This window comes from Thrips palmi, unplaced genomic scaffold (assembly GCF_012932325.1).
Source record: "Thrips palmi isolate BJ-2018 unplaced genomic scaffold, TpBJ-2018v1 HiC_scaffold_4, whole genome shotgun sequence".
In the NCBI taxonomy this organism is placed as follows: Eukaryota; Metazoa; Arthropoda; class Insecta; order Thysanoptera; family Thripidae; genus Thrips; species Thrips palmi.
In genome coordinates, this window is record NW_023144631.1 from 14,015,842 (window position 1) to 14,034,872 (window position 19,031).

General features: G+C 43.1%; 3 protein-coding genes across 3 annotated transcripts; 2 read left to right on the top strand and 1 right to left on the bottom strand.

Moving 5' to 3' along the window:
• Window positions 1–1,036: 1,036 nt before the first annotated feature.
• Window positions 1,037–4,985, bottom strand: LOC117649736 (cyanidin 3-O-glucoside 7-O-glucosyltransferase (acyl-glucose)-like). Its single transcript, XM_034392755.1, has 4 exons — window positions 4,784–4,985; window positions 3,616–3,743; window positions 2,705–2,839; window positions 1,037–1,216 (listed from the first exon to the last, which is right to left on the bottom strand). The coding sequence occupies exons 1-4, from the start codon at window positions 4,959–4,961 to the stop codon at window positions 1,052–1,054; spliced, it is 606 nt and encodes a 201-aa protein (XP_034248646.1). The 5' UTR covers window positions 4,962–4,985; the 3' UTR covers window positions 1,037–1,051.
• A 1,304-nt stretch (window positions 4,986–6,289) lies between these two features.
• LOC117649731 lies at window positions 6,290–11,036 on the top strand. Its single transcript, XM_034392718.1, has 11 exons — window positions 6,290–6,781; window positions 6,955–7,216; window positions 7,298–7,567; window positions 7,642–8,380; window positions 8,462–8,792; window positions 8,867–9,154; window positions 9,254–9,587; window positions 9,676–9,836; window positions 9,926–10,009; window positions 10,104–10,436; window positions 10,523–11,036. Exons 2-11 carry the CDS (start codon window positions 7,041–7,043, stop codon window positions 10,825–10,827), a joined length of 3,021 nt encoding a protein of 1,006 aa, XP_034248609.1. The 5' UTR covers window positions 6,290–6,781; window positions 6,955–7,040; the 3' UTR covers window positions 10,828–11,036.
• Window positions 11,037–11,075: 39 nt separating this feature from the next.
• On the top strand, window positions 11,076–12,867 carry LOC117649739. Its single transcript, XM_034392759.1, has 3 exons — window positions 11,076–11,539; window positions 11,624–11,806; window positions 11,877–12,867. The coding sequence occupies exons 1-3, from the start codon at window positions 11,386–11,388 to the stop codon at window positions 11,945–11,947; spliced, it is 408 nt and encodes a 135-aa protein (XP_034248650.1). The 5' UTR covers window positions 11,076–11,385; the 3' UTR covers window positions 11,948–12,867.
• The last annotated feature ends 6,164 nt before the right edge of the window (window positions 12,868–19,031 follow it).

Genomic DNA, 19,031 nt, shown 5'->3' on the forward strand with positions numbered 1-19,031 from the left:
AATTGAACGGAACAAACACTTCGTTGGTGTTATTGGATCGGTATTAGCTTTTTGGAACCTGGCCCAGCCGCACTAAAGCAATACCACGTTCTCTGTGTTAGTGATGATGTTTATAGTGACAATATGGCCTCTACTAACGTCTACTAACGCTTTTGGGCGGAACAAACCTTTCGTTGGTGTTCTTTGATCAGTATTTGCTTTTTGGAACCTGGCCCAGCCGCGCTTGAGCAATACCACGTTCTTTGCGTTAGTGATGATGTTGATAGTGACCACATGGCCTCTACTAACGTCTACTAACGCTTTTGGACGGAAAAAACACTTCGTTGGTGTTTTTCGATCGGTATTTGCTTTTTGGAACCTGGCCTAGCCTCACTTAAGCAATACCACGTTCTCTGTGTTAGTGATGATGTTGATAGTGACCATATGGCCTCTACTAACGTCTACTAACGCAATTGAACGGAACAAACACTTCTTTAGTGTTATTTGATCAGTATTTGCTTTTTGGAACCTGGCCCGGCCTCGCTGGTGCAAGACTGCGGCCGTGGTGATAGTGAATGATGTTGATAGTGACGAGATGGCCTCTACTAATGTCTACTAACGATTTTAGGACGTTTTCTTTTTTGGCACGTTTTTTTGAAAGTAACTGAACATGTGAATGTGGCCCGCCTTTTGGGCATTTTTTTAAAACGCACTTGGGTGTGTATACTAACGGGCGCATTGGGTCTACAATCATGTACCAACGATATACTAACGATTGCAGAAGGAAATTTGTTGCAGGCTGTGTGTGGGCGGGCTACCTTCACGGACCTCCTAACCCACGTTGGGGTGGTAAAGTATACCTTGCCCAAAATTCGGTATTGATCAAGACTCTTTTCACAGTACGTGCACTGAGCGTGACGTGCATGACCGGCTGACATGCAAGCATGTCAGCTGGTTCTTTCAGGAAAATAAGTGAAATTTTTAATAACTCTGTAGTAACGCCAACGCCATTAGCACAGAGAAAAGGCGCAGCTATATGGGTTATGACCCCGCTATTTCGCGAGGCTTCAACTTAACACCTGTTTCCGACATCGTACATGGAGCCACGTACCTTGCTTCCGTACTCTGCGAACAGAAAGTCTGCGAACTCAGCGAAGACGGCGGGCATTTGTTCGCCAAGCCACCCGTCGAACTCCTCATGCAGAGCTTGAGGGTGATCAAAATGGTAGATGGTCACCTGCGACACAAAATTTGAAATGGTGAATTGAAGGCGCGTGCATTGAGTTAATGACGCGCCACCTGCAAGAGCAAGGCCCTAACTCTGTACTCAAAAGCACACCACGCTCGAGCATTTCACAGGTGCAGTTGCCACTTAACTCTGCCGTAAGAACATGCAGAATTTATGCAAATTAATGAACAAGGTTGATTTTTGGCCCGTCCCGTTTAGTTTTTGTAAAAAAAATGACGGAGGGACGGGCATATAGTATGATCCCTGCCGTGCGTCCGTCCGTCCGTTCGAGGACTTCCCGTGGTCCGATCTAGACCAAATTTGGTATGCAGCCTCCTTGGGTGATCCTAAGAACCGCCCGGTGGCAGCAAATCCCATTCAAGTCCCGGGGACGCTGCTGCAGGTGCATCATGGTCTACATGGGGTCGAGGAGGATCTCGGCAACGGATGCAGCTAGAAGGCCATGTAGGGGTATTTTTGGAATCGGGGCGACGAGAAAAAAACCAATGGTGCCAGTTTCGAGCGAATCGGAGAAGTTCGGACCCGGGTTCAAATCCCAGCAAGGTATTTTTTAAACATTCTTTTTATTCGAGTTTTTGCATTGTTTCTGATGTTTTTGAGGGTGATGGTGACGAAAACGACATTTATTTTAACCCCAGACTCAGGTTTAATTCCCGTCAGGGTCAAACATAGGCGAAATTCGTAAGTTTATTAATTTACGGGACGGGCCAAAGTTGCCGATGTATATCGCTACTTTTCCTGTTATTCTATTCTGAAATCAATTTGGCTTGACTACACTCTCATTGCAAGGGAGGGTGGGGAACCATGACCACTGGGGTACCATGACCACCCCACTCGCTCTCGGGACGGCAACCGGTCAACCGGACTTTCGAGAGAATCGGATTCTTACTATTTTCAAACAGAGCTCTACCCTCTTACTTCAAGGGTACAACCATAGCACCTCTCCAAAATTTTCGTTACAGCGTTTTCGCTGCTCAAACCAACGTGACATTTTGTCATTTTGTCACGTTCGTTTCGACGTAATGTCACGTACTTGGAATGAGAGTGTATGCAAATCAAAGCTTGTGAAATTAAAATTTAAACAAAATTCCCCCTTTACGACCAGAAATTCAAGTTAAACAGATCAGAATGGGTCGCTCTGCAGTAACCGCAGCGAAAATCGAAAGGTGACACATCATGAAGTGAGACGGGTCTGTCTCCCCTACAAAGGGTGGTACTAAAATGTATAACCGTACGAGGGTGATACTTTGATGTATGGCCGAAAGAAGCAGATACTTTTTGGTATCACCAATGAACGGTGACATTTCAGCAAGAAAAACAACAACCTCGATGTGCAACCAGTTTTTGCTCATGCCATGGAGTATCACCATTTTCCGGTGATTCACAAGTGTGTGTCATTTTTTCGGTGATACTTTTCGCATCGCCAAAAATAGGTCACCCTTCGAACTTCGTGAATTAGAAAGGGTTCTGGCTCACCACTGGTTCGATATTCTTTCGACGCATTTCATCAATGACGTCATGGTAGTGCTGCACGCCTGCCGGGTTGATGGAGTCCTTACGGCCAGTCTTAAATATCCTCGCCCAGGAAATGGAGAAACGTAGAGCGTTCAGCTAAGAGAAGAGAATAGAAGCCATTATTTTTCATGTTTCGGCTTTTGTCATTACATCGCAGTGAATACACAGTAAAAACTCTACGAAGAACCGCTTTGTAATACGAAGTAGTTATGAAGCAAATGCTTCGTAGGCTTTTAAGAGTGTGTATGCTTTGTTCAGTTAAGGATTTTCTGTTTTCACTCCCGGGGTGAGTGTGGATTCCACGCCTCTGAGGCGCCTCTGCGGGCGTAGAATCCACACTCACCCCGGGAGTGAAAACAGAAAATCCTTAACTGAAAATAGCAATTTATTCGTCGCAACGTTGTAGTAAGTTTTCACGAGCACAGTAAAAACTCTACGAAGAACCGCTTTGTAATACGAAGAAAATGAAGGCATTGTAAAATCTACGAAGAAATGCTTCGTATTACGAAGCAAAATCCTTCGTAATACGAAGCATTTCTTCGTAGATTTTACAATGCCTTCATTTTCTTTGTAGTTATGAAGCAAATGCTTCGTAGGCTTTTAAGAGTGAGGCATTTCACAATAAAATTTTAATTGTGTACTGAAAGAAATTTGGAAAACATGTGAGGCAAATAAATAAATTTTCCTAAATAACTAGAGTAAAGCAAATAAATTTGTTTGTAAGACAGTACGGTTGGAAATGTGACGGAAATTGACCCTTGGCGAAGTAAGTGTCTCAGATTTCCTCGTGTCGAGCAATGGGATTTTCCATGGGGCACATGATGCGTTCGCCTTGGACGCATTGTCGCACTTACGGACTGCCAGGTACTCACTCCAATATCAGCAGCAATTCCGATATCTTCCTTGTAGCGGTGATACGAATCGGCTGCAATGTCTCCTGTTTGGTCGGTTGACTTGTTGTGGCTGTGATAGTACGCGTCGAACACGTTAACGCCCTTGCCTGCAATCAAGGTCAAAGCCAAACCAAAAGTAATAACTTAACGAACGGTGCGTCAGATTTTCAGGTAACAGTTTCACGTGTCAGAAACAGAAACTACGCGCGATCTGCTATACCGGCTATACCAAATGAAATAAGTGCTCAGTGCATTCAGATGCGTGCTCTAGTACACCTGCATGATTATTCGAGTTCACATCTACATATACGTGTTTAGATGCGTGCTCTGAGCATGAAACTATTTAAATTCAGAAAAGGCAAGTTCACACTTGTCTGCAACTAGCTCCGAAATTTTATGGATAAAGACAATAACATAACAACACTGGTAAAACTAAAGCGTAGTGTTAGTCTCTGTTTTCAAGCGTAATCAGGTTACGCTTGAAATCAAACGTAACAGGCTCATCCATCCGCCTAGTTTCCCCTTATGTAAATGCATGGGGGATTTTCCAGAGTATGCTTCATTTCAAGCGTAACGTCTTTAAGCGTAACTTTATGCTTGACTCAAGCATAGAGTTACGCTTTAGTTTTACTAGTGAACGTTCACGTTTAATTTCCATCTTTTTGCGGAGAGATTTTCTCAGGGCTTAAACAAATTTTCTTCGGAGCATTACTTGCGCTCTGATGGAAGGCAAGACGCATCTCTTTTCTCAGATAGTTAACAAGCGCTGCGCCAAAGCATTCTTTTTTCTGAATATGGACTGAGAAGGGACCATCAACTTTGAGCTTATTTGACTTACATCCTGTAGCCTTCCCTTAATGCTATTAACACTGAGCTGAACAAGTAGATCCTCACCTTTCCCGGTAGCAAACCTTTTCACGTGATATCCTGATAGTGAAGCATGCAATTTGGTTCAACTTTCCGAAACTTTTCGGAGAACGCCCAGAGTTTGCTTTTTAGAGAGCGCCATTGAGAAGTTTCAGAAAAATTCCATGGACTTTTCCCAATTTTTTTTCTCTCGGATATTTCGGATCCGCCACTGACGCTGGGCCGACAATCCCAGAACGGGACCGGGCGTCCGCTGTGCTGGTCGCTGTGCCGGACTCACCATCTTCGTCCCACGCGCCCTCGGTTTGGACCGCGCTCGTGCCGCCGCCCAGGAGGAACCCCTCCGGCAGAATGTAATTTGCCTCGTCTTCGTCGCCGACCGTTCCCAGCGACGGCAAACTGACGGCGCTGCCAACGCACAGGACCAGGCAGGCAACCAGTGCCCACGAAGTCCCCATGTTGACTGCAGGGCAAGTGGACAGTGATCTTTTTTATAGCATGATCGCTATCTTGATAAAGGCGCGTACTGTGACGATAGGTGATAGCGCGACACGGGCAAGTGATATGGTTCCATACCACACGCTTCTGGAAGTATTCATACACCATCTCACTCACGGACTCACTCCATCGTTTTTAAGACATAAGTTACACTAAGTAAGGCATTCAGATGATAAGGTACTATTACCAGCTCTACTTTCTCTTAATAATTACAGCCTAAGTTACTTGCTTTTTGTGTTTCAGAGCAACTATTCCTGGGCCATCCTTGACGGGGGCGACTTTTCATTCTCCTTCGAAAAATCACATTTTCTTTTTGTGCACTGCCAATCCAAGTGTGAGACAGTCTCACACTTGAAGGTGAGGGACATTTTGTCTCACGCTTACATGTGTAAGCCACGCTTGCAAGTGTGAGACATCGATGTCTGCACGATGTGCAGACACGGTTTGTCCTACACTTGCTGGCGTGAAACCCTTGGCATTAAACCACAGAGCTAGCGTAGGCAGCAAGTGTGGGACAGGCTGTGTCTCACACTTGCAAGTGTGAGACACAGCTTGTCCCACGCTTGCAACAGTGAGACAAGACAAGCGTGGCTCACACCTGAAAGCGTGAGACAAAATGTCCCACACCTACAAGTGTGAGACTGTCTCACACTTGGAATGGCAGTGTTTTTTTTTTTGAATTCTTGTGGGGATTGACCCCTTGGGTGGCTGGCTGGTTTTGGATTTCAAAGCCGTTTGGCCAGAGGATATATTTTGTATTTTATTTTCCACAGGATAAGTTACACCGTTAAATCTTAGAAGCCATGTGTACTCAATTGCAATATTTTGGGTCTTGCACCACTGAGAATGAAAGAGTCATGATCAATGCCCCATTTTGGGCGAGGTATACTTTATGACCCAAATTTGGGCGAGGATTGTTTCCTCGCCCAAATTTGGGTGAGGAAGGCTTCCTCGCCCAAAATTGGGTGAGGAAGCGTGTATCAGCTGCCTATATGGCTCCATAGTATTATGACCCAAATTTGGGTGAGGAAACCTTTCTCACCCAAATTCGGGCGAGGAAGGTTTCCTCGCCCAAATTTAGGTAATAAGGAATTCCTCGCCCAAAATTTTAGTCATGATCATGACTCTTTCATTCTCAGTGACGCGCGATAAAGCCAGACCGTTGAGTGTTTTGACTTCATAATTTTTCCGATGTTTCACCTCCATAAGACCATCACTCTGAACGAGGACATCTTCAATCGGGCAAGCGGAGGGGGCCGAAAACAATTATGAAACACTGATTATATTCGCACTATGTCGTGCGCCGAAGGGTAGAAACCCTATCCGCACTACAAAAGTCGTGCCGGCAAGGCATCGTATGGTATGCGCACTACGACCCCGGAAAGAAGCGAAAGTAGTGCGAATAACATAATGTTTTTACAGCGCACTATTAGTGTTCATTTTAACGCTTCTGATATACGCCCTACAACTTAAATTAATGCCTACAAACGTCTCCGATGCTTCGGTTTATTATTTTAATGCGAAACAGTGGTTATTTACTCGTTCGTTCATGTCAGATAAGTATTTTTCCTTGTGTTATTGCTTTCATAGGTACCTAACCTCCGTGTTTCTATTGGGAAAATGTAAAACAACTTTCTTTTGTAGTTTTTTTTCTTGTTCGTAGGTTTCTTCACCTATTCTGATATTTGAAACGTTAAGCGTTTTCCTAGTTCTTCGTTTCCGGTGTGACACGTTTCTCGGACGTTGGGAGTGTGGTGAAAGCAGTATTTCAAAGATGCAGGTAAGAATCCATCATCACATCTGTTGGTCTGCACTGATATTTTGTACAGGATTTGTCCATTTAACAATGAATAGTATAATATTAGTAGTTTGGAATGTATGGGTTGCTACTTGTAACCTAACCTGTCTACAAGTTTCATGTTCAATGTTTTCACTTTTACCTTTTGTTTCAAGGAAAATGACTGGAAGCCTTGTCTCCAGCAGATTTCAATTCATTTTCTGAGTTCGAAGCTCTGCTCAATGCCTACTCTGAAAGGACTATGACTGTGTGGGTAATCAAGCACTCCAGAGCGGTTGAAACAGAGAACAAGCTCTTGCAAGCCCTCAATAAGGAATTAATCAATCCTGATATTAAGTATAAGTATCTTACATATACTTGCAAGTCTGGGGGCAAACCCAGAATTGGCAGTGGAAATGGTATACGAGTGAATCAAAGGTATCGTAAATTATTTCTTATCATGAGCTCAGATTGCTGTTGCTGTTGAATGCCGGATAAAAAGTGTATTATTTCTTTCAGTACTTTCAAAACAGGTTGCCCTGCCAGAATAGGTTTAAAATATGTCAAGGATACTAAGAAACTAGTGGTATCAGAGGTTAATTTAAAACATTCTCATCCTGTTACTGCAAACATTAAATCTTGCTACCCAGAGGGCAGGCGACTCGACAAGGAACAGAGTCAAACTGTTGAAAATCTCCTGAAAGCCAAGGTGAAGCCCACTATGATTAGAAACCTACTTGCTGGTCAGACTTCAACTAAAGTTACGACAAGGGACATTGCTAATGCAAGGTTGGTATACGAGCAGTTTCAACTGCAATGTTGATAAATGAGCAGGTTTCATTTATCCTTTTTCTGTCTTTCAGGGCAAGAATGAAGAAAGCAGCGCTGGGTGGCCTAACAGAAGAAGAGAAGTTACTGGATGTCCTTCAAGAACTAGTGGACGAGGACCCTGGGGCCAACATCCACGTAGGGCAAGACAAAGAGGACAACATGGAATTTTTATTCTTCCAAACCTCTGAAATGAAGGAGAACATGGCGAAGTATCCGTCTGTCACGATCATGGACACTACCTATAAGATTAACAAAAATCAAATGCCCGTGGTAGTGTTCATGGTCATGGATGGACATGGCGCTGGTCGGGTGGGGGGCTATGCCTTTGTAGCTAATGAGCTGAAGGTTACCCTGAAGAAAGTGCTGGAGTGCCTTAAACAGTCACTTGGAAATGACACAGTCCAAAAAATGAAAGTGGTTGTGGTGGACAAGGACTATTCCGAAATAGGGGCATTGAGAGAGGTCTTTCCACACTGCAGCATACAGCTGTGCGACTTTCATGTTTCAAAAACATTTAAAAAAAAAACTAGTGAATTGCATGAACCTCCAGTTGTACTTGAAATCCTAACAAAGTTAAGATATTGCACAAATAATGAAAAGTTTGAAGAATTAGTGACAGAATTCAAGGCAGTTGCTAGTGATGCTATGATTAAGTACTTTGACGAGAATTGGCTAACAATTAGTGAGGGTTGGTCATCCAGAGATCGTCACGACAGTTTGGGCAACACCACATCTAATAGAGTCGAAAACCATAATGGAGTAATAAAACTGGTAAGTTTTGTGGGTTTTATCTTGAATTTTGAGTTAACTGGTTTCCTTTCGACTGTTGTAAAAAATTCTTATTTTTTTAAGGTTCTTGATCAAGATAATGCTTTGTGGGAAGCAATCAAAGGCCTTACTGATCTCTTCAGGAACAAACAAGAAGATGTGATGTTCAGGGATACTACTGAAAGTATCAAAAGACAATACATAATTGGAAACACAGACCCTGTTCTGGGAAAAATTGTCTCAGAATTCACCAAGTTTGCAGCCAATTACATGAGAGACCAGTATAAACTATCAGAAAAAGTGGAAGAAAGTTCCATTCATGACCATCAATCCACCACAACTTACTGCGCATGTGTCACTCGGTTGTCCTTCAGACTTCCCTGCCGACACATAATGCACTTGCGGCTGAAAGAAGGTAACCTTCATACAGTTTCCTTGCTCTTTAACAATGATTTAGGCTCCGCTCTAACTTTTACATTTTGTGTTTAGGATTACCCCTGTATGAAAGGGGTGAAATAGACCCTATGTGGCTGCAAGAATCAGTCGATGTACCTGTAACACAGGCATGCTCTCCTGGTGTTGTAGTTGCACACAGAATGCCAGCTAGGATTGTGCCCACTAATAGCCAGCAGAGGTTCACAGTTGCAATGGACATTGCCAAAAAACTGTGCAATGTTCTAGCAGAATGTGGCACGAGTCAGTATGCCCACCGCCATCAGCAACTGAAAGATCTACTAGAAATGTGGACCAAAGGGAAGGAGATTGCTATTCTTGAAGGTAATCAATTAACTTCCTCTTTCATTGAGAAGCTCAGGGAGGAAACATGTGCTATGTTGGGGATTCTCATAACATAGTCTAAACGAATATTTAATTTAGTTGTTGCAGGCTCCAATGGTACTCACAGTGTCATCACAAATGGGGCTGCTCAGAACCTTGGTCAGGGGGACAAGATTGAGATTGTTATTGCTGAAGACGAGGTGGTTGAAGAACAGGTGGTTCAAGAACAGGTAGTTCAAGAAAAGGCGGCTGAAGAACAGGTGGTTGTACAACAGACCATTGAAGACCAGACTATGACTGATACTGCGATGATGGCCAATCGGACTGTTGTTCAGGAAAGGGCAGACTGTTTCTCCAGCACTGTGCAAGAGAATTTGAATAGACTAACAGAGACACTGCCACCTTTGTGCAAATGCAGACGTCCCACCAAAAGGTACAATATTAACTGTTGATGGATGATGCTTTAAAAATATTGTTATAAATTGTCATCATTACTTTCATCTTCTATTTTTTTTAAAAAGGTTGACTGTTGTAAAAGAAGGCATTAACAAAGGCCGCATGTTTTATTGCTGTAATCGTCCTAAAGAACAGCAGTGTGGCTTTTTTCAATGGATTGGCAAGATAAAAGTGCCCAGAGCCATTTCACACAACAGTGTTCGAAATGAATCTGTTGATTTGGATGGTGAGCTTTGTTTTTTGAGATTCTTATAATTTTTGTCCATTGTTTCTATGCTAATCATTTTCTTGGTACTATATTTTCCTTTAATTTAGATATCACTTCTCAGCAAGTTACTAAAGTAGTAACGTATGCTACCGTCCACCACAATGTTGGCAATCAATCTGTAAAGAAGAATGGTTAGTCTCCTACTAAATTCATTCATTTTCGTATCTGTCCATAATTTACATTTGAATTGATGTCTTTAATGTTCTTATAACATTTCTTTTCCAGACTCTTCAACATTATGGGAAGATAATGATGGTAATGATGAAATGCTCTCCTTACTTGTGGATCAAATAGATGAAGAAGAATCGCAAAGCAGTCAAGATCAAGAAGTACAAAATAGTAATGAACCAGATAAAAAAAACAATGAAGAATTTGAAAGTGATGAAGAATCTATTGAAGAAATAATTCTTGAAGAAGAACAGGAGGCATCATCTGCATCATTATGTATTAGGAATTTGGTTCCCACACTGAAGTTGCCTACAACCATCAGACATAAGGGAAGGCCGAGAGGCTTAGGAAAAACAACTAATTATTATCAACGCAAAATTAAGGGGAAAAGTAACTAATTAATAAATTCACCTAGCTCTTTGGAACTAAATTAGCCTTTGGTATCTTTGTATGTTGCTTATCTTTTCTTTCTGTAGGTCAAATTTCATGTCCTTCTGCCAAGAAAGAACATCAGCTATTAGTAAGGACAAATAACAGCAAAGAGATCAGCTCCAAAGATGTATATAAAAAAAACCCTGGACTGTGGGAAGTGAAATCACAAAGCAACCCTAATTCTGTCTACTCCATCAACGTTCATCAGAACACCTATTCATGCTCTTGTCCAGACAGGTTCCGCCCTTGCAAGCATATCCTGAAGATCCAGGATATGATTGCAAATGAAATGAGTGGAGGTATCCGTTTTATTTTTGCTATCATCATGAATGGTGTAAATATTCTCTAGCAGGTTCAGTGCAGGTAGTTTGGTAAAGATCATAATCAGTAGGATCTTTTCAATGTAGTGGGCCTCAGTGCTTCTTGCTTTTATGATTTTAACTAACATGAGCTTTGCGCAGTATTCCCTATCTAGTAACTAACATGGGATAATTTGGCACATGAACCAGGTATTTTTTGTTCTAGCCTTAATTCTGCCTTGGAAAACTATCAGAAAGGTAACTCATTATTTGAAAGAAATGCTTTTCTGTTAAGTCATTATTTGATTTCGGAAATGTGTTATACAATTTGGAAAACCTCTTCTAGCTCTCTCATAATAATTATTATTGTTATTTTTATTATAAGTATTGCTTTCAAATATGAGTGGCCTTTCTGGACATCTGTTTGTGACCACATTGGAATTGTGGTAAGTGCTGTCCAGATCACTCTAAAATGTTAACAAATAAGATAAAGAACAGCTAATCACATATTCATTCCCTCCTCTTTTGTAAATTAAGATGCAAAAAGTCTTATTCTGTTTAAACAATTCATTTTAATTAATTTTTTTAATATAGATGCTAGCAATAATATGGATGTTTGCTGCAAGTGTGGTGAGGAGGCAGGAGGAGGCCACCGATGCTCAGTGTGTAAAAAACCTGTCCATGCGATTGAACCATGCTCGGTGGGTGCACCACACAGTGAAGAGGGTTACGGCCAGCCGAGGATTTGTGGATGTTGCAGTGGTCTGTATATTTGGTTCACGTTTCATCACAAGTTTCTTTTTTTTTAAATACTATTCTTCTTATGCTGAACATTGATTGATTTAGGAGGAAACAAAAGAACGTCTGATGCGTCCCTAAGCTCTTCACAATTTTCTTGTTTGCCTTGCCTTCTGGGTAAGGCACCGATCGAAAAATTAGAATGTTCAGTGTGTGGAAAGCAATTGCATGACACAGTTGAGTGCTGTCGGATAGAAGATGGAGAGCGATTTTGCAGGGACTGCTCCAAAGGTTTGTGTGCAATGAAACTATCAAGAACCACAATTACTGTCACGGCTACAATACTTTTCTCATTTTACAGGAACCACCCCGTCTAAGGTGTCAAGGAAGGGCAGAAGCCTTATAAAGAAAAAACTATTTTCACCTCAGTAAATTTATCTTTTGGTGGGTGAGTTTTTCTGCAGCCTCAAATGGGAAACTTTTGGAATAGGTTTTCAAAATCTACCTTGTACCTCTTTGTTACGTCATGTCATTTCTTACATAATTTGACATTGAACTTGTTCCTACCTTTTTAATTATTAATATGTATGTTCACTTTTAATTTACCTGAGATTTGTTTATCTTATTATAAAGTATGTTCACTATTACTTTACCTGAGATTTGTTTATCATTGTATCTCTGTATTCAGTATGTGCCTCTTAAATTCGTTAACACCTTAGTAAATTTATGTTTTGGTAGACGAGGTTCTGTGTAGCCTCAAATTTTGTAGGCACTGTAATCGGAAACTTTTTGAATAGGTTTTCAAAATCTACCTTGCATCTCTGTGTAATGTCATGTCATTTCTTACATTTTGTAAATTATTTTACATTGAATTTGTTCCTCCTTTTTTTAATTCACTTTTTAGTGTAATTTTAAATAACTTTTTAATTAGTATGAAGTATGTGCACTTTTATTTTACCTGAGATTTGTTTATCTTTGTATCTCTGTATTAAGTATGTGCCTTTTAAATTCTTTTCATTAAATATTTAAAAGTGAATCTCTGGTTTTTTTTTTAGCATTTTTCCAACCCAACCTTTCACCAAGTAATCGTTTGCATCATAAATTAATTAAGTTTTTTTAAGATCTGATAATATTGTTAGGGGTTGCAGTTCCACTCTCCCCCTGCTGTAGTGCGAATAACGGTTGCTTTATCACTCGCACGACTTGTGCCCCTTGCTGACGTGTTGTTGTTCGCACGATTTTTATAATATATTATATAACTCGTCGTGCGAATAACGAAATCACCCTTATTCGCACGACGAGTGCATGCTAAACCCATTTCCTTATTCGCCCTCCTCGTGCGAATATCCACTGCGATTATGAAAACGTCCAAATAGAGCCTTCCAGTCGTCACCGGGTGAAAGTTATAAAAAAGCAGGAACCAGTAGCGCGCGCCCTAGCGGCGACTATTGTGAACTTAGTCCAGACTTGTGACCAATGAGGGCTCGCCTTTTGACAGTTTGAAAGTAAACGCCGCTAGATGGCGCGCTGCTAGTTCCAGAATATTTGATTACTTTTGTTCTTCACACGGCGATGACTGTAAGGGTTTGAGTACTTTTTTCGGTATACCTAACAACGTAAATTTGAGGCACTTGGGAACCATCTATTTCCATTATCCTAGTTTAACGTAGGGCGCCAGGAGCCCTTTGGAGAGGGATAGGAACAAAGACATTTATGATACGATCACTGAGAATGAAAGAGTCACCACCATCGCCCTTTTGTTGGGTGACGCACGCATCGTCGCTCAAATTTGGGTAACGAGCCAGCGGTGGCCAAATTTTGGGCAGTCATAAAATCGTTGCCCAAATTTGGGTAACGTCGTCGGCGACGCCGTAAGGTCCTCGATGACGTTCTTCCAGGGCCACCACGATGACCGCCATGTGGCGTTGAGGCCTCCGGTCATCGTGGTGGCCCCGGAAGGACGTCATCGGGGACCAGAGGGCGTCGCCGACGACGTTACCCAAATTTGGGCGACCTAACGCCTGTTACCAAATTTTGGGTGATGAATTTATCATCACCCAAAATTGGGCAACGAAGTTGCATCACCCATTTAATGGGTGATGGTGGTGACCCATTCATTCTCAGTGATACCGTATTCTGAGAAAATCGTGTATCAATTTCCAGCGGATTTTCGTGGTTAAGCAGAAAGATCACAAATCCAAGAGTCAAACTTTTTTTTTTCAAAATGAACGTTTAAGAACCAGCTTTTTTCAAATGAAAAACCCGACTAACCTTCAGTTTTATTGGAAAGTGTCATTTTGCGAGTCTGAAATTTGGTTACATCTTGGTGTCAAAGACGAGGTTTCTATGTAGGTAGAGCGACCCGTCTTTGTCCCTGAATTTGCGTGATTGTCATCCCAGCTTAATAAAGGAAGGGGTGTTGTGGTGCAGCCAGACGGTGAGTCTTCTTTATCTCCTGCAGACAGTGCCGGCACTCTGGGGACGCACGCATAGATCAGCCTTAATAATGACGCCTTTGCCTTTTTAAGAGATTACAAACTGCGCAGCCAGAGACAGTTTTTGTCCTTGACGCACTCAAGGCGATAGCTTCAGAACTCCCTGAGGGGCCGTCCATTATTTACGTTACACAGTGTAGAACACTTAACTACTCCCTCCTGTACCGCAGCGGCAAGAAGACATCATAGTAATACACATCAGTGACATGTTTGAGGGCGTTGTGCAAGGGACATTGTCCGTGAACACTTTGCTCTTCATGCATTGAAAGGATTTGACGTATGCCTTATTCACCAACGGCCCAGCGTTTTTAATTTTCATCCTTTCAGGGTCAGAGCGGAGAAGAACCGAACACCTAAGGGGTGGATAAAAATCGGACACCCTATTTTTAGACTGGATTTGCTAATTTTAAGAACGACTGATACTGTCACGTGTTGGAGTAGTCCCAATGAAAAGCTTGAACGGTTTTTACCGTGTACACTCTTAAAAGCGCGCTTAAAAGCCTACGAAGCATTTGCGTTATGACTACAAAGGAACTGAAGGCATTGTAGAATTGCTTCGCATTATGAAGAAATGCTTCGTATTACGAAGGATTCTGTTTCATAATACGAAACATTTCTTCGTAGATTTTACAATGCCTTCGTTTTCTTCGTATTAAAAATCGTAGAGTTTCTTCTGTGTAAAACGTATTTCCTAATGACAGAATGTGACAGTTCAGTCTACACTAGGGGTGTGCGATTTTCCTCCGCTCCTGCACGGTTTTGATTCTTCCCTGCCCGTAGTCCAGAGGGATAATCCAGGGGTAGGTGGCCGCGCTAAAGAGAAAATAGGGTCAGTTGGGGGTTATTATGGGACACTGGGTAAAAATGGGACAGCTGATTAGTCAAGATTTGACATTTTTGAACGCATAACATACCAAATGTGATGTATTGAGAAAATAACATTTGCTGCGGCACAAGTTCTAAAATCTCGATTCTTGACGAAGAATCAGCTGTCCCATTTTTACCCCGTGTCCCATAATTACCACAACTGGTCCTGCAACAGGAAAAGTAGCGATACAGATCGCTAACTTTGGCACAAACCGTGTGTGACTTCCTGCCCAACTTCTGAGAAAAGCGTCCAACATCGAGCGCGTCCCTTGCCTCTATCAGCAGGCCGATGGCGAGCACTGCTTTCTTCGCTATCTCTCTCGCACCCTTACGGAATGTTCAATGAGTGCGACAGACAGTTCAGAATCAGCTCGCTGTATACGGCCTGGTGTGAAACCATATCTCGAGTGCCCCTTGAGTGGCTGACTGACTGGCATACAGTCCGGCTGGCCCAAAGAGTAACTTGTAACGGTGCACTGGTAGAACTAGAGCGTAACTCTACGCTTGAGTCAAACATGAAGTTAAGCTCGAAGACATTACGCTTGAAACGAGGGGTCCAGCACTCTGGTGATCGTGTGTACACTTCGTCCTGTAACCACTGTTAATCACACGCTAAAACTGGCTATTTTCGCTGTTTTTATCACTCTGGTAATCGTGCGAATACTTCGTCCTGTAACCATTGTTAATCACACGCTAAAACTGGCTATTTTCGCTGTTTTTATCGGATTTTTTGGATTTTTTCTGATGAAAATAGGGGAAAAATGCTTTTAACTGGCCAAACTGATTGTGTTTGGAGTATTTGGTAAATCACTGGCAATCAGTAATCCTGTGTACACTCCTGCTCTACAAATCGAAGAGTGTACATAGTATGCTCTAACTGGAGCATGCCTGCAAGCACGCTCTAGCTAGCGCATGCCTGCCAAGCATGCACTAACTAGTGCATACATGCCATGTACACGCTAACTGAAGCATACATTTACTGCATAAGGGATAGGGAGTTTTCTGCATCAGGAAGCGTGTACATGGCATGTATGCACTAGTTAGTGCATGCTTGGCAGGCATGCGCTAGCTAGAGCGTGCTTGCAGGCATGCTCCAGTTAGAGCATACCATGTACACTCTTTGATTTGTAGAGTGAGCTGAGTGGTGGACCCCTCAGCTTGAAATGAAGCATACACTGGAAATTCCCCCATGCATTTAGATAGGGGGAAACTTGGCGGATGAACCTATTGCGTAAACTGATTACGCTTGAGAACAGAGGGTAATACCAAGCTTTGGGTGTACCAGTGTGGTCGCCAATGGGTGGAGCTGTGAGTTTTCTGTCTTCATTGCACTCGTGGTCAGCGCCTCGCTGCGCGTAGGTCCGCTTTCCTCCATTCCAGCTACCGTTCAAGTTACTGAGTGGAACATCCGGGCAGTAACGATTGATTCTGCCTTGTGATAGCGAGTGAAGAGATCCCCCGTTACGGGACCCGAAGCCGAGGGAAGAAGTACACGGTAACACCATCTCCTGGGGATTTCTGGGAATCCCAGCAGATCTTCCTTGGAGGTAGCCGATGTTCTTGTGAATCCCACGAGATAACGTTGAAGCGCGCATGACGTTCGACGTTCGTACAGTCCGCATGGTGGCAAGTGGCATACATTCCAGGTTGCGCATGCTTTCCAATCACACCCACACTGTCAGAAAACTCCGTAAAAATACGGAAATGTAACGGAGACTGTCCATTTTTGGCCCGCCCTTCTATTCAAAAAATAGGGGGAGGGCCTATGCATTTGCCTTTGTGTCTGTGTGTTGTTGTTGTTGTTGTTGGCGTCTGTGTACAAGGAGTTGAGCTAGAGTAACCAGATTTGGAGGGTACTTCAGGAGTACCGTCCAAACAAATAATCCGGTGGTGCAAATCCCGTCCGGGTCGCACAAGGGCTGCTGCAGGTGCATCATGGTTTACATGAGCGGGAGGGGGATTTCCGCCATTATTGGTGCTAGCAGGGCACATAGGGGTATTTTTGGAATCGGGGCGACGAGACAAGATGAATGGACCTGGTCCCGACCCCATCGGCCGCTTTTACAAGTTGGCCAGATCAGGATCTTCAAAAAAGGGGGTCGACCGACTAAAAAAAATTATTGCAGATTTCGATTGGTCTCAGCAAGACCTTTTCAACGAGGGGTCGGAAAGGGGGTCCAGGAGCCCGACTTCGTCTATTAGTCACATCAGGATCTTGAAAAAAGGGGGTCGACCGACTGAAAATTTTTACTTAAGTTTTCGATAGGTCTTGGCAAGACCTCTTCAACGAGGGGTCGGAAGGGGGGTCCAGGAGCCCGCCTTCATGAGTTATGGGAAAAAGTGCGACGGACTCGTTTTGCGCTCCTGCTGTGCCTCTATTGCAAGGAGTTGCAGGAGCATGGCAAATATGGGTATTTTCGGAATGAGGGCGAAGAGACAAATGAAACGGGCATATTCTAAGGACAGTTGGAGTAAAAAGTGTAAGGACTATTGCATATTGTGAATAGAAGGGCGGGCCTAAGTCACGATGGTACATCGATAACTTTGCTTTACCCGCTCACGGTGTGTGTGATGCGAGCGGGCCGAAGGCCCGGGCCTTCGACTGGCAAATTTGGGTCTGATGCGAGGGCCGAAGGCCCGAGAAAAGGCCGCCGGCAGGCCAAGCTGGGCCGGCCCCCTGTCGAACCAAGTTGCCGGCGCAGCGAAGCGGAGCTGGCAACTCGGTTCGACGGAAGGGCGGGCCCTAGCTTGTTTTTAACGGAGATCTCCGTCTTTTTGAATTATGGATTTTCTCCGTAAAAATATGGAAGTTATGTATATAAATGAAGCCTTACTTATCAAAAAGAACGGACTAATTCACCTTATCGATGGGTTGGGTGACCAACTGATGAGGTGTTCCAAGCGGTTCCAAGAGTACGCCTTCCCTAAAGCGACCTCGCCTTTGGGTTTCCGTCCATTTATCCGATCCTAATGGCATGTGGTCAAGTGGATCTTCAATCAGTTTTTGAGAATATCACTTTCGTCTTAAAGGACACTGTTTGCATTAACATCGAAGGTGTAAGGAGGGAAGTAAACCGTTAAAATGCGTTTATTTCTGCAAAAATGCGGTTCATTTCCGTAAAAATACGGAAAATCTCCGTAAAAATATGGAAAATTTACGGAGCCTCCATTCCCAAAATTAGAGTTACTTTCTCCGTAAATTTACGGACTTTTTTTCTGACAGTGCAGGTAGCGTACATCTACATGAACACCGTAGCTCTCCTTTACATTCAAAAGATGGATGACCCCAGAATGGAGTGTACATGCAGATGTACGCTGTACAGCGTGTACGCTGTACAGCGTGTACTCGAGGGGTTTAACACTCGCGTATTACCGTATAGATAAAACCCGTGTTACGCGCAATACACGCGAATGCAATACCATTTTAGGGCCAAAAGTACCAAATTTTGGCATTTCAATTCCGTACTACGTGTGAAATATCTCCGTAGTAGAGCGTAATACTGAGTTGTCCGTAAAGTATTTCTCTCGCGTGTTCTTGGAAAACGCGCAATCTGTAGGCTACCCCTGCCCAGGACTTCAACTTCAACATGTGATGAGGTGTAAGCTCCACGGAGATTTCGGACCATTCCGTAGGTAGGTATCATCCGAGCGCTGATAAACGATTGCGAACGTAAAAAAACTCTCCACTTGGTGTTGCATGTCCTTCATTTGAAATTGAGTTGACGAGGATCCAGATAAGATTCGGAACGAAGGATTCATATCACTACTGACAAACGAAGGGGGGGAAAAAGGAAAAAACATTCTGAAAACCTTACACACTAAATGTCATGGGACTTTTTTTGTCCCATGAATGATGCAATTTTAAGCACATCCGGTGGTGATACAATTTTGTGCCCGCCAGGCGGGACAAATTGTCTAGTGAAATTACAATTTGCAGCAGGCGCCGAACAAAGTGTGTCGCCAGGCGGGAACAAAATTGTATCAGCGTCGGATGTGCTCAAAATTGCATAAATCGTGGGACAAAAAAAGTCCCATGACATTTAGTGTGTACAAACTACAGGCCTGACACAGAAAAGAAGCTTGTATTAAGAAAAAAATTTGAGCATACATGACGTTCCAAAGCGTCGAGGCCCTTTGCGTGAAATTTGTGCCCG

What these genes read in the sequence shown, in the direction of transcription:
- LOC117649736 (XM_034392755.1), bottom strand. Translation starts at nt 4,961, where the DNA reads ATGGGGACTTCGTGGGCACTGGTTGCCTGCCTGGTCCTGTGCGTTGGC. An exon ending in GGGCGCGTGGGACGAAGATG is followed by an intron (nt 3,744 to 4,783) that starts GTGAGTCCGGCA and finishes CCTTGATTGCAG; the next exon opens with GCAAGGGCGTTAACGTGTTC. An exon ending in GAATTGCTGCTGATATTGGA is followed by an intron (nt 2,840 to 3,615) that starts GTGAGTACCTGG and finishes CTCTTCTCTTAG; the next exon opens with CTGAACGCTCTACGTTTCTC.
- LOC117649731 (XM_034392718.1), top strand. Translation starts at nt 7,041, where the DNA reads ATGACTGTGTGGGTAATCAAGCACTCCAGAGCGGTTGAAACAGAGAAC. An exon ending in GGAGATTGCTATTCTTGAAG is followed by an intron (nt 9,155 to 9,253) that starts GTAATCAATTAA and finishes TATTTAATTTAG; the next exon opens with TTGTTGCAGGCTCCAATGGT. An exon ending in TCAATCTGTAAAGAAGAATG is followed by an intron (nt 10,010 to 10,103) that starts GTTAGTCTCCTA and finishes TTTCTTTTCCAG; the next exon opens with ACTCTTCAACATTATGGGAA.
- LOC117649739 (XM_034392759.1), top strand. Translation starts at nt 11,386, where the DNA reads ATGGATGTTTGCTGCAAGTGTGGTGAGGAGGCAGGAGGAGGCCACCGA. An exon ending in GATTTGTGGATGTTGCAGTG is followed by an intron (nt 11,540 to 11,623) that starts GTCTGTATATTT and finishes TGATTGATTTAG; the next exon opens with GAGGAAACAAAAGAACGTCT. An exon ending in TTGCAGGGACTGCTCCAAAG is followed by an intron (nt 11,807 to 11,876) that starts GTTTGTGTGCAA and finishes CTCATTTTACAG; the next exon opens with GAACCACCCCGTCTAAGGTG.